At 45.3% G+C, this 16,337-nt stretch overlaps 1 protein-coding gene across 2 annotated transcripts in view; it reads left to right on the forward strand.

The window, feature by feature from the left end:
- Positions 1–15,739, forward strand: part of LOC135388695 (lachesin-like) — a 199,863-nt gene extending 184,124 nt beyond the window's left edge. Inside the window, exons 3-10 of one of the 2 annotated variants that reach the window (XM_064618412.1) lie at positions 79–286; positions 2,815–2,985; positions 5,028–5,156; positions 5,240–5,527; positions 6,229–6,297; positions 8,019–8,132; positions 8,324–8,416; positions 9,931–15,739. In XM_064618412.1, the coding sequence (XP_064474482.1) occupies positions 79–286; positions 2,815–2,985; positions 5,028–5,156; positions 5,240–5,527; positions 6,229–6,297; positions 8,019–8,132; positions 8,324–8,416; positions 9,931–10,019 (1,161 nt within the window). In that variant the 3' untranslated portion in view covers positions 10,020–15,739. The remainder of the gene's footprint in view (positions 1–78; positions 287–2,814; positions 2,986–5,027; positions 5,157–5,239; positions 5,528–6,228; positions 6,298–8,018; positions 8,133–8,323; positions 8,417–9,930) is intronic. The other variant, XM_064618413.1, reaches the window with a different exon arrangement.
- The last annotated feature ends 598 nt before the right edge of the window (positions 15,740–16,337 follow it).

Here is a 16,337-nt window from a genome sequence, read left to right on the forward strand (position 1 = left end):
TGATCCGAAGGGTGAGGGTCCGATTACGAGGACGACAGCAGTTTTGTAGCACGGTACACATTGTTTGCACTGTTTCAGGTGGCGTGGATGAAGGTGGACTCGGAAACATTACTGACTTACGATCGTCACACTATAGTCAATGACGTCCGGCTTCGAGTAACGCACAACAACGAACGCCAATGGTTTCTGCATCTGCGAGACGTTGGACCGAAAGACAAGGGATTCTACATGTGCCAGATCAACACAGAGCCCATGATGTTCGAGACTGGATTCCTAGATGTACTCGGTGAGAGCTTCCCTATGAAAGACCGTATTCATCCAAATTAAAGTAGCACAGAAGTCATTTTTAACACCCAGTTGTCTTCCTATAAAACTATTAAGTTTGCCAGTAAGATGCACCATGCGAAGTAATTTACACCACAGAGTCATAATTATCGCAAACATTGAATTTAAAATACGCCGCAAAAAGCGACCGTGCGCAACGGTGGTGAAGAGCAGTACCAGCCTGTGATCTGCCTGGAACCTCGCGCTGACGCTATAAGGAGAACGCTCGCTGATTGGCCTAGAGAAATGTTGTCTGCTACTCCGCTGTCGTCTGCTACTCGGCTGTTCGGGGTTCTGGTAAAGCCTTTCTCCTTGCTCGGTAATGCTTCGGCCGCTCCTTCTATCCCCAATTCTCCGGGAAAACTGGCAAAACAGGTTTACGGCGGCAAAGGGACAATGCGCTGACCCCCACTCACCAGCAAACCAGAACGAGTCTCCTTATGCCGTCATCGGTGACGTGCCATCATACCTCCTCATCCTCGTTATAGCTGGAGTGGCGAGTTAAGGGTGAAGGCGCGGAGCTATGTTTACGTGAGTTTTTTTTTCTGGGAAACAAATTGCACACATCAATACCTTTCGCGCTATTCGGTATAATGACACACACACTTTCATCAGATGTCTTAATCTGAAATTTTTTTGGATGGCCCTCTGTACTCCTTTAAGGGCACTATGCAGTTTTTCTAACAGCCCACGTATTTCTTGCTGAAAAAGCGGCTTTTCCCCATATATGGAGAAATTCGTACGCCAGAAATTTAAAGAGAGCCGTGTTGTAACCACGCGCGGTTCAAGTCTGTTCTAGACGTTACCTCCAGGGTTGCAGAGTTGCCGGTCCATACTTGGAATGATTCTGGAATCATTCCAGATTTATTAGAGCCCGGAATGGAATGGGAATGGAATGACGAAATCTGTCCTATAGGAATGGAATGGGAATGGAATTAGGCATTTTTTTTTCGCAGGAATGGGATGGTGGGTGAAACGGTGGTAGTTCTGGTCTCAACCTCCTGTTCTTTGTTGTTGTTTTTCAGGGGGAATAGCAAGCCGCCGTAGCGCGGGCTAACCTTTCCCTCCCCTTTTCTTTTTCTTTGCTAAGAAACATATATCCCCCCCCCCGCACTGATTTCTGCCCGCGCGCACTTTGCACACGCGTACCGCACCTGCACGTGGTAAAGAGCGAAATAATAGTGTCTTTGTGCTTTCTCCGTGCTGTGTAATGTCAATCTCCTCTATAGCACTACTGGGCTAGCCAGTACGGTTACTGGTCCCTTCTCATTTATTGACGGTATTAAAGTAATTGAATGGGGTTGCCAAGCCATGCCAGGAGTAGGAATTGACCATATCTTTTCTTTCCGAGGAATTGAAAGGAATGGAATTATCACGAATCTCCATTCCGAGGAATGGAACCCTGGTTACCTCCGCATGGCTCCTTCCTCTCGCTCTCCTCCTGTAGCTTCAAATATACATACATACATACATACATATATACATATACATACATACATACATATATATACATACATATATCTTTTCAAATATACACCCAATCAAGGGGCGCTCTCTACGTTCCTTTTGCACAAGGCTCGCAGAGATACGAAACTTCTCCGCTTCTCTTCATTGCTGCCGTTGTGGGCATAGCCTTACCATGGGGGGAACGGTGACGTCATGAGTGACGTAGCGCACCACACAGTCACGTTTCTCCGCACAACCCTCCGACCCCTGCTCGACGTGATGCGGCGCCAGGGGTATCACTTTTTCTACTCGGTTTAAATTCTCTAGCAAAAAAAAAGAGTCATTCGCTTCCCGAAGGTACGGCTTGGGCTCATCTATTCTGTAACAAAAACACGAGAGAAAATTCGTTTATTGGATTTTGAAGAAAGACGGCTTAACCATAGCAGAAGCGTGTGCGGCTACGATGTGAGCTGTCTGAGAGGACACTGCAGCACTGAGGAATGTATCGAAATAACATCATCTGATAACCGGCTTAGCAAGCCGGCAAAGCGGTAGCAATTACGTCACCCGTAAAATTACGTCACCCACACTGTGCCGCAATATAAACAAATTTAACAGCTTTTGGCGTTTGGCATTGTGGGGGCGGGGCATATTTATTAGAAGAAAAAAAAGAAAGGGGTAAAAAAGCGGAAAGCTCAACCAAACGGTGTGTCGACTTGCGACTCCGCAAGAATATAAGTATAAAATAAAGTAACCGAAACTAACTAAATAAAATACACTATAGAAAGAAACTAATAGACTAACAAAAGCCGAGGGTGGGGGGAGAGTTACAGGAAAGAAAATGAAGATGAAAAAGAAAAGAAGAAGAGAGAAATGTGCATGAGGTGAGGTGAGGTGAGGTGGGCTCTAGATGTGCATGCATCACTTATCCTACCCTGCACTCTCGTCACTCCAGCGTGGCTTATTCTAACACTGGATCAGAATCAGACCCAGACTAAACTGATAACGAAATATGACGTAACAGTGTCCTGTGACTTGTTCCAGTTCCACCTCGCATCCTGGACCAGGGCACGAGCTCAGACACTACGGTGGACGAAGGCTCCAAGGTCAGCCTTCAGTGCCGTGCAGATGGCTACCCCAAGCCGACCATCATGTGGAGAAGAGAAGATGGAAGGGAAATCAACTTGGAACGCTACAGCGGACGGAGAAATTCAGGTATGCATTTGCCTCTGAGACGAGAACGACTAAGCAGGGGCTGCCTCTTAAAAAGTGAGGAGGGAAATCGATTATTCTTGGGTCGTTGTAGGTCAGGGGCTTTAACATGTCTTTACAGAAGCTCTCACCCAAGCAACGTTGTAGAAGCTACAAGTTACATCGAGTTCGTGGGGGACCATCATGACTCCCACAACATTAAGCACTATTGGTAACTGATATGGAGTCAGTCTGCGCTTTCCTTGGGAGACGTTTCAGGCCGAAAGGGCATCTGAAACCGAGTATACCCCAAATAGTGATAATTATTATCAATTACTACCATGTACTCGGGGCCGGTGAGAGAAATTATGGGCCCCGGGGATGGGTCATACACGGACCCCCGTCTCTATATATGATTACGACGGGCCTTGGGTCGTGCGTGCCCCTGAAGTGGCCTGGGCCCCGGGATGCCATCCCCGGCTGCCCCCCCTCCTCACCGGCCCTGTATACACTTCGTGATAGTTAATTTGTGAATTTACGGAAAGAGACAACTATGATCGTAAGTGACGCCCAACGGTTAGTCTGTGGATCCATTGTGGCCGCTCCTGGAACCCTAACCCATAGCACTGGGTACGCCGTCTTTAACGGTGTCTCGCGGAACACGACGTGTCTAGTCAACTCGTATCCTGACTCCAGGATGCTGTCGCCTTCGACCGAGTACGAACCCGCACGCAAATTTAGAATCTGTAGGGCGGCCCCAAGAAGCTTGAGCCTGTACGTTTCCATCTCTTCATTGGCGTGGTCATGAGCTCCGATCTACGGTAGACTCGCCACATTAAGCACTTTGAAGACGAAGTGCAGCGATGGCTCCCCCTGTTCAACATCTTTCTGGCTCAGGATGGTGCTCTGATCAGTGTTCCTTTCTTGCGGTTCACACAGCCGTGGTGCTGGCGAGCGTACTTTACAGCCTGCCGGTCCTGCACAGGATTTCCACAAAATCATTAAGTGCCCTTCGGAGCCTGTTTGCTCGTAGCCTTCGTCGCAAGATTGATCGAAGTCCAATTGTGTCCGGAAAGGGCAAAAGAGCTTTTAGCGCAGAGCGTTGGTGGGCTGGGCTCGGCCAGGGACCAAGCAATTTTGATAGAGAGAAGGGACGAGAGTCCAGCTGACTAACAGACTCGGAGATTGCGGTTCGGGAAGGTTTTTAGTGTGGGCAATGAAGAAGAATGTGGTCTACATGTAGATCTTCTAGAGTACCGCAATGACAGTATCTGGGAGAGTCGACCTGTCTCAGCGGTAACGCCACTGAGCTGTAAAAGCCACATCGAGTCGCATTCGATGAATTAATGCAGCCTCTACTAGATTACTCAGCCACGTATTTTTTCTTTCGTTTTTGGCTACAGCGGATTGTATGGCAATAACAGTTTGGTTAGGATTACAGGGCATTTAGAAAACCGGCGTCTCTAAGAAACTGTACGCTCTGCTGAAGGGCAAAACAGTTTCATCACCCAGCAATAGGACTGTGTGGAGCGGTATAGGTGATTTCTATACAACTCGCAGAAATGACGATGACTATGCCGCTCGTACAACAGGCAGGAAATCAGGATGTGCAGTATCGAGGAGGAGTTTCCCACAGCCTCTGCACTCGGGTGGCTCGGCTGAGAATCGGAAAAACCAAAAGCAGACTCCCGTTACAGCATGACTAGGACGGAACACAAAATTTAGAAATGCAACTCCATTCATCCTTGAAGGCGTCGTTAACGTAAATATCAACATCAAAGCCCCGTTCTAAGTATAGACCCAGCCGCCGCGAAAGCGGAGCATTCGACATCTACATTAGGATTCGACGCGGTTCTCTTGTCGACGAATTCGAACAAGCTTCCGTAACTTCAGAATAACTTCGCCCGTCTGGCTGATTTTTCAGGCCATTTTTCCTGATGCATTGCTCCGTGGAAGATGCTGGGTTTCCAGCAATGCAAAATATATATATTTCATGGCTCCTCTAACACGGAGAGATGTACCTGCCCATGAAGCAAAACATGGTCCTTCGTTTGTATATCTTGCAGTGATGACAGTTGAAGACGAGTTTCTCAACATCAGCCAAGTTAGCCGTGAAGACATCGGAGCCTACTTGTGCATTGCCAGGAACGGTGTGCCACCATCTGTTAGCAAAAGAATCATGCTTCATGTGAATTGTAAGCGAAGCACCTGCACGGACCTCCCTCGAGGCGTTACAGATCGTATTCCTTTCTAACCTATGGCTTTTTTTTTTTCGTAGTCCGACCCAAAATTCGCGTGTCGGAGCAGCTTGTAGGAGCTGCAGTGGGTACGTCAGTGTTCCTCGAGTGCCTGGTAGAGGCTTCGCCGCGTCCACTGACTTCCTGGATCCGCGGTGACGGCATGATCCTCATCGACACGAAGAAGTATCGGTCGACGGAAGACTGCGACTCCTACCGGTACCGAATGAGACTGCAGATCAACGACCTTCAAAAGACAGACTACGGGCATTACAAGTGCCACGCCAAGAACACGTTCGGAGAAAAAGAAGGCTTCATACGACTGCACGGTGAGGACCCTTTGAAACGTTTCCGGGACTTTGTGGGGTGTGAAGTGGGATCAATGCCGCATTGGGATTCAATATTTAATTACTAGGCTAGTGCTCTTTCTTTCTTTTCGTTACCATAACTTTTTCTTTGTTCTTATCAGCACAAGGTTTAAGCGCTACAACCAAACAGAAATATCACGTTCTGAATAAAATTTGTAACAGAGACCACATTGTACCGTACTTAACCTTAACATTTACATTACTTTACAAAGAGTGAGGGGAAGCAAGGGAAAAGCCAGAGAGGTCCGATAAGGTCTTGGTTCTCCCACATTTTCGCGGCACTGACACAGAAAGAGTGAGAGAAAGGAGAAACTTAAAGCCAGAAATAGCACCGATTATAGGAAACAGTTTGATGAGAAAAAGTGGGACATATATGTTGCACTGTCCCACGAAGGGTTACCCATTGTTCAAGGTTTAGTTTATCAAGTATGGCAAAGTAGAGCCCAATATTCTCGATGGAGTACTGGAAAGTTTGTCTTTTGTAACATAAAATGCATTTTTTTTTCGTAAGAGATAAAACAGGCACACAGTTATCTTATTGTGCGGCATAAGCAGATCAAGGACAGAAATCTCACATGGCACATTCTTATCGGAAACAAGCACTGAGAATGCACTTCTAGTGACTCGTTCAAGCTGCACTGACTGCCTGACCCTCATTGCAGATATTCCACATCCCACAACCTTAGCCCGTCCCACGCCCTCTCCTGAAGAAACCATGCAAAAGCTCAGAGGTAGGCCGCTCCGTTTCTCAACCATATCTGTGCTCTGCATGTTCGTTCCCTCCTTTGCATGATGTTGCAATGTCGTTGCCTATTTCCCAACCTCACACAAACATGAGCGCGCCAGAGTAAGCCTTTACGAAAATGTATTTATGCCATATGGCACATTCCTCACGATGGGCATCTCCGTGCTGCCTTGGAGTCCAAAATAAAGAACACTCGACATGACTGGAGGAAATATGAGAATTATTTCAATATCAATCTCAAACTTTATTTTATGTGCCCATGAACAGCAGTACGCTTTAATAATGGTGCATAAATGAATATCTTGCGGAACCAAATCTTGAGAACTGGAACTATAATTATTTTAGTTGATTCTGGTTTGTTTGTTGCTTTGTTTGTTCATTTTCTTGTTCCCGTGATCTCAATAAAGTTGTGATTCCGCGTGAATATTTGTAAAAACGACAGTCTGCTGTAATTAATCTTTGCGACTGAGGTCGTTCATTGTTTCTAAGCTTTCTTTTTTATCGATGCGAGTCCATTTAGGCTGCTTGATGAGGCGACTTTTGTTTTGAGACAGAAGACACAGCGTCAGCATCAGACATCAGACACATACATCAGAAACAGCTTCAACAAGTGTCTTCAACACACTCCCATCATGCCGCTGCTGCACTGCTGCGTAACGATCTTTTTCGGTTTTCCAGCAATAGTCATTTTCTGGGCATGGTTACTCACAGTGCTGTGCAGGCCACTCGGCTTGAATGTGCAAAGATTCAGATTGAAGCAGAAATTGATTCCTCAGATCTACAGGCACACGCACAAACACACCAAAAACGTTTATTAATAGAAAGTGTAGGAGTTTCGCCTAGTCCTCTCTTCATCACATATTTCATTTCAATCACTGAGACCCTTAAAGGCGCGAAGTGGTGGGGGGAGACAAGGTAAGCAAGTACACAACGGTGTACATAGCACACAAGTACACGACATCATGCACAAACCAAATAGAAAAAAAAGAAGTCGTACGCAGAGAGAAACTCACAAAACAGTGCGTATCACGTATATCACAGTGTCATGCATAAATTATAAAATACGAAATAACAATGAAAAGATAGCTAGGAAGCAAGCGAGCTGGTGAAATTGTTGCATAATGTAAAACCCCGAAACTGTTAGTCACCTTTGTCTTTAATCTATCTCATCCTTCTTTCACCGTTTGTTGGTCTATCCTTTACTTCCCAGTTCTTTTCTTTTCTTTTTATTTATTTTATTATTCGATCTTCATCTCCATCCTTCTTCTTTTCTTTCTTCTTCATTCTTTTCTTTTCTTTCTTTTATTCTTCTTTCTTCATCTTCATTAATTTTCTGTTTGTTGCGGAATAGCAAGCCGACGTCCTGTTTGGTTGACCGTTTTTTTTTTCTTTCGTCTAATAAATATATCCCCCCCCCCTCCGAGACTGGGAACATGAAGGGACAGACACGACACGAAGTCAGTCAACAAAAGACCTCGTGTTGATTCCGTCCCTTCGTGTTTCCTAGCCTCGGGGTTTTACATTATGCACGAAATAACACTTGATGTCGCACCCGAGCCGTATGACTAGAGAAAGGGAATAAAAGGGGATCATGTATGCAATGCGCAACGACATGTTTTCGGTGCCAACGAACACTCTAGCTTTCAAGTACTTTCGTGCCTGTGCGTTTGTGCGGTTTAGCTACAGCTATGATGGGCTGAATTTCAGACAAGCAAGCTGAATCACAGGACGAGTCCCAACAGTCTAAATTCCACAGCGGGTCATCGCTGCCTGCCACAAAGCCACAGCTTGACGAGATCTCCCAAAGGTTGGCAGAACAAGGTGAAGACGAGTGTTAACATGTTGCTACCCAGGTCCTTCTGCGTTATGTAAATTCTACGTACTGCTCATTTTAAATGCATTTGAGGAAGCACCGAATCCCAATGCTGGCATTTACTTCCCAGTAGTGCAAAAACTGAGTACAGGTTGATAACCAAACCTGAGAGTGACATGCGTGGACTTTCATTTTCCAGGAATAGGTATTCCTTCAAAAGAAGAAACCCGATCCGATGATCGGGGCTTAACGCATTTGCATCTGGAGCCGCCAGGCAGAAGCAGAAGTACAAGTACGTTGGCAGCACATTTCTATTTACCTAAAGGTTACATGTAAATACGGTACCTTTCGCCGTATACACTCTGAGAAAAAAATGGTGGAACAGTTACACCTTTTAGGAGGTAATAGTTGTCGCATATGTTGTGCATGAAAGGCTGCAAATTTCATCCTGCTACCTCACTCTCAAAACATAACTTCACCGCATAGCACGTTGTCCGCCAACCATCGGCACGAATGATAGGGGTAACGCTTCTGATTCGGTGAGCGAGGGGGGCGTACGCCTTTTTGTAGCAATTTGTATATATGATAATTTCTTTTACCACCCTTTTACACCCTTTATCAGAGGCTATGTTGACCTAGGTAGTAACTAAGTTACGACCTTTTCACGCCCTTTTTTTCTTAGAGTGTAACGCGCGCGTTGTTGTGAAAAGTGTCCCGAAGAGGCAGTGCACGTTACACAGCGGAGTTTCTCACGAAAGAGCCGTTCCTAAGGAGACGCCGTGCAACCTGTTGCCTCCGTGGTCCACCCGCTTGACATGGGCGTAAATCGTTCATTGAAGCCCCACGTTCGGGAAAAATGGGGGAAAATCAAAGGCAGACGGTGAGACCAGTCAGACAGATTGAACTTTATGCAAGAAACTCTCAAAGTACATTGTAACAAAAACTGTTACGTCAAAACGCCAGAACGAACCGCAGAGGCCCTGATATTAAAAGTGTTAGGCGATTAGCCAGCCACGGGCAGGATGCGTTGCCATGAGAAACGTCATTTCTCAGTCACGTGGGCGGAGACTTTCATTGTCGTTTTGAAATTCCAGTCCGCATGCGTTTTTAAATATTATGCTTCGAATGGTCGACCCAACCCTAAGTGGTGCCTGCATCTCAATATTTTTCCCGCTAACCTTGTTGTCATAATCTAAATTATTGTGCAAAGTTAAGCTAAGAATCGTTGTAGCAAAGAAAATAGTCCCAGATAATTTATACAGATATTCGGATACACAAGGCAAGACCCAGAGGCCATGCAAGCTCCATCTATGGACGACACAAACACATAGACCATCAGCACGCATAATGAACGATGAAATCCAAGTTACTTATGAAAAAAAAACGAAGAGTGTCAGCACCGTGGTTCTAGGATCTATGCGTTTGAGGTCGTCCATTTCAGAAGCCTGCCTTGGTGTCCTTGTGTGTCTCATGTTGCCACCATCCTGGCGTCTGAATGCGTGAGAGAGTGAGGAACCAAGCAAGGGAGAACGAGAAGAATGTGAACGATTTGCCCAGTCTCGAAATGCTTTTAGGCTCCACAGCTGACGAGAGCACCACGTTGTGAACTAGTTCCTCGGCTGGAAACCAGGAGGGTCTAGATCCGAATCCTGAATAATACTTGAATACTTGAATTTCGCGGATAATTGATTTTCTGAAAGAGCAAACTTCAACACGGCACCGTTCTAATCTAAACTGTTCAATAATTCATATTACCCAACCTGTTAATCGGTCACTCTGTGCATAATCCTTGCCAATCTCTTACAGATATGAATGCTGCATACGCGATGAAGACACCGGACTATGTACTCATGATAGCAGCCACCGGTGTATTATTCTCCGTGCGGTGGCAATAGATTGTCTGGTGTCTGCCCGTAACTGGACGACCACGGCTTTTCACCACCTCGAACAAAAGATGAAGTGCAATAGAGCAGGTTGTTGACATGTTACTCAAGCAGTTCGACATTGCTCCAGACCCTTCCGCATCTACGAGAACTCTGAATATCTAGCCACCTTTCGGTCGATGTAGATGTTACCTGAAGACAGCCAGCTTGTTAGCACGTACTTCGTGCGCGTTGGACTCCTGTTCGCTGAAGGTGAAGAAGGTGCAGTGTACAGAAACCATGGGAGAATCTCGGCACGTTGCAGTGGCTGTGGGAAAAGGTGCTCTCGAAAGGTGACCCGCAAGAAGCCTTACTCTTCACAGAATTGCACTCTGAGGGAGTAAGAAACGTATGTAAGATAGGGTTCTCAATGTTATCCACTGGTGGAAACACAATGCGACTCAGAGTTATCCCTGAAGCGCACAACGATACTGATTACCTACTCAGTAACAGCACTCGCTTTCTGGGCCTATTTCGTATCAATAGTTGATGCTGCCACAGGGGTGAAGCTCTATCTCACACTTTCTCTTCCAGAATACGATTTTGTAAGCGTGAATGGGAGCTATACCACAGGAGAAACTTTCCATTGGCTTCTTGCAGGTCAAAGTATATTACAGTAAACGTGAAAACAGAATGCAATCCACACAAGAAAGATAGTAAATCATATGCGAATCTTTATGATTTTTCATTTTATTTTTCGTGTAGATATGAACCCGGAATATTTCGAAAAGCTTCGGACTGAGGCGTAGATGGTAAAAAAAAGTCGTTGTCATCCATACGCATGAGCATATGTGACAATTGCAGTCTTATTGTTGGAATAATCGCATGCACACCTGGAGAACCTGTCAGGTTTCTAAAATGATCATAGGTGCTCAGCATAGCGAGAGATACGTTACAAGAATTATCCAGTTGATAAATTACACGTTGGATCAATTATCTGATACGGAATCTGCGACTGGGCCCCTCATCAGGGAACACGGAATCCTTTAAGTTCAAGTCAAGCAGATGAAGCTAACATCTACATTTATCAGCACGTCTGATGCATGAACAACGCATAAGGACTACTACACCGCCTGCCGATACACCAAAATACCTCCTTCTTCTTCAGAAGTATTTTTTTCTGCTGCTCTGTGACTGCTTTCCGTTAACTAAATCAGCTACTCAATACAAACCCGGACGTTACAGACGTGAAAAAGGCAGTTTCTCGTCGGCATCAAAACGTTTCAGGTACGGGTGTTTCATTGAGATGGAATCTCTCGGTGCACAGGTAGAGAGAAACGGAATTTTTCGAGCGCCATCACCTGGCGCTGTTAACTGCGCTTGTGGATAGAAGTATTGTACGCATGCTATGCCAATCAATGCAATGGCAAACTCGGTACATCCTCTACTCGATGACGATAATCACGTGACACTCTCCTAGCGATGTACCGCTATTTCACCTATTTCACTGCGCCTGCGATAGTCGCGTAACCATCGTGCACAGTGGGACTTATGGTCAGCCGTTCGATCCCGGAACTTATTGTCCTGGGCACAGAGTGTCGTCTGCATAGCTCAAGAATAATTTCCGGGGAGCCAACGCCCGAGCCGCTTCGGTCACAGATCTCTTCGCATGCATGCACTATTAACATGCATGCACACCATCTTGGGTGTAATAGGATGATACCCTAACTGATTACTTTTTTGGTGTAAATCGACACCCTAAGATGGAAGTACACCCTCCAGGAGAGGTGCTAATCAACACCATCTGGGGGTATAATTGAATGATACTGATTCCATTTTTGGTGTAAACCAACACCCTCAAACAATGGTCTATAACGTGGTCAGCTTTGTTTCCACAGTGAGTGTATTACGCATATCAGCCAATATAAGTTCATAACATGAAAATTTAATGCACTGCGGACCTATATTGTGCCAATATGGCAATTCCAAACTGGTGCCATATTTGAGCAATATGCGGTCTGATACAGGGATATACGTTTGGATAAGAATATACTCTCTCAAATTTAGTGATAGGTTTGCAACATCACATCAATGGGATAACGAACCAAAAGCTCATTTAGAAAGGCAGTGGCATTTCCTTTCTAAGAGAAAACAGATACTATATACATTGCTTGTCTTGTGAGCGCCTGCAAATTCGAGAGCCCTGCTCGCCTTCGACTCAAAACGAATGGTGAGGCGTCTAAGTATAATTTCATTACATATACAAAAAAAAAAGGTGAAGTGAGGACATGTTTGGAGTATCAACTCACCATCAAGTTGTCGTCTGTGTTTCCTACTGGTCTTGGCATCAGGGGCGTATACTCGACTTTCATATTCCACGAGAATGCTAAACATTTTGCTCAGTTACACCCTTTTCACACCAGTAGCCACAGACACACCCTCAAAATCGGCCTCTGTAACCATTGCATCCATCTAACACCCCCCACAGAAACCTTTCTTTTTTTTTTTTTTTTTTAGGAAGCTTTAAAAGGGGCGTGAAAAACGATTTACACCCAAATTACACCGCATTTGCACTGAAAAGGGTGTTCAGAATTTCAGAGTGTGCACTTGCTCACATACAAAAAAAAAAAAAAAAACGAACAAAGTTTTCATCCAGACAACGTGTCGGGCTGGTAGACATGATGATGGTTTGAGGACCACCATGTTCCGCGTTCCCAGAAACATTCCCAGCACGCAGTGCTGGCCACAGGCACTAATTTGAACTGGCGATATTGCATGCATTCACCTCATGCCAATGCATCGGAGTATTATAACGGAAGCGAATTTAAAGAGGGGAAGTTATAATGCCTCTGGCACTTTCAAGTGTGCTGCATAATCACGTTTGTCTCGTTTCGAATTTGATATGTTAACCGTGGACCCAAATTCTCGCAGCGGCATGATAGGAAGCGGCTCTTGACGCGGACAAGGTCTTCAGGACGAGACGCCGTCAATTATAGCACGTCGAATTTCAGTCTGAGGGGGCCTTGACGGCTACCTGCCTCAGTCGCGTCACCTATAGGTTGAATTGCACCCCGTGTTCACCCTAGAAAGCGCACGAAATGCAGACGGTCTGCCCTCACAGAGTTACGCCGAGAGAACGTTACACTGTATTCTAATAACTTTCTTATTTAGCTTCGTTTGTATACTTGTCAGGCAACATATTCTTAGAAGCGCTTCCTCGTTTCCCTTGTTTTCCCAAGAGAGAGTTCTAGCATACCAGTACCATTCACGGGAAGCAGTGTCAGCTTCATCGATACAGTGCGCAAGCGCGAATGACATCACGCAAGTGGCAGGGCGACCACTCGGAGACAAATTGATGGTGATACGTATACAGCTCATCCCGCTGTTTCTATACCATCACTGCAGCATCACATCTCTCTTGCTTATTCTTCTATGTGGGTTTATGCTATAGGCAAGAAAAATAAATACGACAAAACCCAGCCCTCAAGCACTGAGGGTACTTTAAATAAATAAATAAACACATTCCAAACGACATGAGCAGGACTAGCATACACTCTTCGTGAGTGCCGCATTCTCCATTTTATGTTTTTATATTTTTTTCTACACCAAACCAAACCGAAACGACATGAGCCCGTAAACGCATTGCATACGACACTCATTCGATTCGTCTGTTCAGCATTAGTCCATGAAGGAATATTTGCCTTACCAACCTCACTGCCATAGATACCTGCACTATTCAAGACGACGTCGCCATTGAGTCTCGTTCGCGAATACCGTAGACTATTCTCTGAAGTGCACGGTTTCCTGGGAGCGGTACGCTGAAACTCTCTATTGCTCTTTTTTATGTCAACCATCTTAAAACCACCTACAAGACCAATGTGTCTTTCTTCGTATGTTCTATCACTCATAATGATGTCACGTAGGATGGCAAGTACTCTCGTGGCGACTTCAAGTACAGATACCAGTTTTTTGTTCCTCTTCGAAGGCCCTTGCAATACCCACACACGTAATCTCGAATACCAAAGATAGCAAGAAAAATGAAAACATCGCTACGTCCCACCACGGGATGTGGAGCAAGTACCTTGTACTGACTCTTCAAAAATGCAACGAACAGTGGACGTTTCTCTCTCTGTATCACGAATATTTGCTCCCTCGTCTCCTAGGGCGGTAGCATTCTTTCTTTTAGTCATATACTTAATCAATAAATCCAGTGTTACATGCGATCCCTCTATAAAGTCATGCCTCAGACGGATAACCACATCGAAAAGAAGTACGTTACCTTAACATTCACGTAATGGTTGTGCCAAACATGCACTTAGCGAGTAGTTGAGAGGTAATCTATACGGCGCGAAAAGCTCAAGAACCGTACAGACGCAAAGCTTCGAGAACGTGTTGTTTTACGTGCTACCATGTTTTACAGAGTCACCAACAACTGGAGGTCTTCTCGAACCATCTTGCTGTCTAGCAGGGTATACCAGTGGGCTACGTAACAAAATGCCAGGGCGAAACGTCAAGCGGATAATACATATCAGCATCAAACCCGATCCCAATACAACAACTATATCATCTATGCCGGTTTATTGCGCATATTGCGCCAGCTCTGCTCGAGACCTGGTAGTACTGGTGTTGTGGCGCAATAGAAGCGCACCAATGACGTACAATTCCATTTCCCCTTTGCTTATTTAGTTGGTGACTACGGAACCCACCTTTCGAAACACCAGGATGACCGTTTTCTCGACCGAAACTTCCTCCTACTTCTCAGCTCAGGCTACGGCTCTGAGCTCGTGCTGTTCAGGCTGAAAAAGTGCACCACATGGCATATCACCGTGTAGCGGAACGACGGCTCGAAATTATCAGGGAGCCTTCAGGTGTGACGTCGTCATGTCCATAATATAGTCGTGTGTCATACTGCAGCTGAACTTAATATTGAGCTCCGAGACTAGGTTGCTCAAAGCCTATCTGATTCAGGCGTGACACAGCTGCCAGCTCAAACGGGAAACTCGTGGATGATCTAATATTCGCAAAAATAAACGACGGCAAGATATCTCAACTCTTCATTATGGAGTTTATCTAAACTACTATGAAGGTGAAACTAACGTGACGCAATCGTCACGTTGCAGTTTCACCATGTAGTTTTTTTTGTTTGTTTTTTCACCACTGTCCAATACTGCCTGGTTCCAGCATACCCCAGCGGTGCCCCAGCAATCTCCTAGCATTAACCTGCTCAAAAAGAGGTCTATATAGATTATCACTCGGTGCTATTGTCTCTTTAGCAATTCATAAATAAAGACGACGGGAAGCAATTCTTCTTCGCTGAGATATCATCTCCGATTCGAAGAACTCATTTACCGTGGTGGGCGTGCTAGAGCACGTGCACTCCAGGTATCTACCGATGTGGTATGGGGTGGGCTACGCACCGCTATGTTGCTGGCAGTTAGACAAAATATTTTGTTTATCATTTTGGCGTATATGAACAAAGAACAAAGAATATCTGTGTAAGACAAGCATAGAGCATGGACACGGAGCCACTGACATATCTCTTCCTGAACGTACTTCAATGGAAGCAACTATCAACGTATCGCAGCCCTGACAACTGCCTTACTAAACACACTTGCGTGGGTTTTGAGAATCATAATGCGAAGCATATCATGTGTATGCTATTTCAAACACGCTGATGTGCATGTACATTTGTAAATGAACAAATGAAAACTTATTTGGAAGAAACTGCATTAAATAAAATACTGAGTTAGTCATTTGTATGTGTACGTACTCTTTCGTGTGCCTCCTGTCTATCACATCCCGGTGGGAGCCGCATACATGCGTGCGAACGAGGAACAGGACGCAGGTGAGTCTACGCTTTCGAAAACCTCGTGCTCACAATGTAAACTAATGGGTCGGGTGATCATTTCATGGCAACACGACCTAGCGCTCGGAAACTGCTAAGTCGGCGCCCGCGCTGGATCACGTGACAGTAGCCAAACTCTAAGAAAAAAAAGGAAAATGGGGAGTAATTGCACCTCCTACTCCCCTAGACTGCAATTACTCCCCATTTTAGTCCCCTAACCCCGACATTTGCTCCCCAGGACTGCAAATTATCACTGAACTTCGCGAATGGTCTTCCGAATGCAACAGTGAATTTGATGGCATCAGGCTGATTAACTCAGTCAACTTAGAAATTTTCCACCCACACGGTGTAAGCAACAGATAGTGCTTCTTTCTTCGCAAATTGTGCCCTATGTATGCCGCAAGATTTTATATCACTCTACATATTGCCACGAATCATCTTCAAGAAACTTCCAGGGCAGGCACGAAACGGTACATCTCATCCCGGCGCATGCTGAAGAAGAAGAA

This window comes from Ornithodoros turicata, chromosome 3 (genome assembly GCF_037126465.1).
Source record: "Ornithodoros turicata isolate Travis chromosome 3, ASM3712646v1, whole genome shotgun sequence".
Taxonomy (NCBI): domain Eukaryota; kingdom Metazoa; phylum Arthropoda; class Arachnida; order Ixodida; family Argasidae; genus Ornithodoros; species Ornithodoros turicata.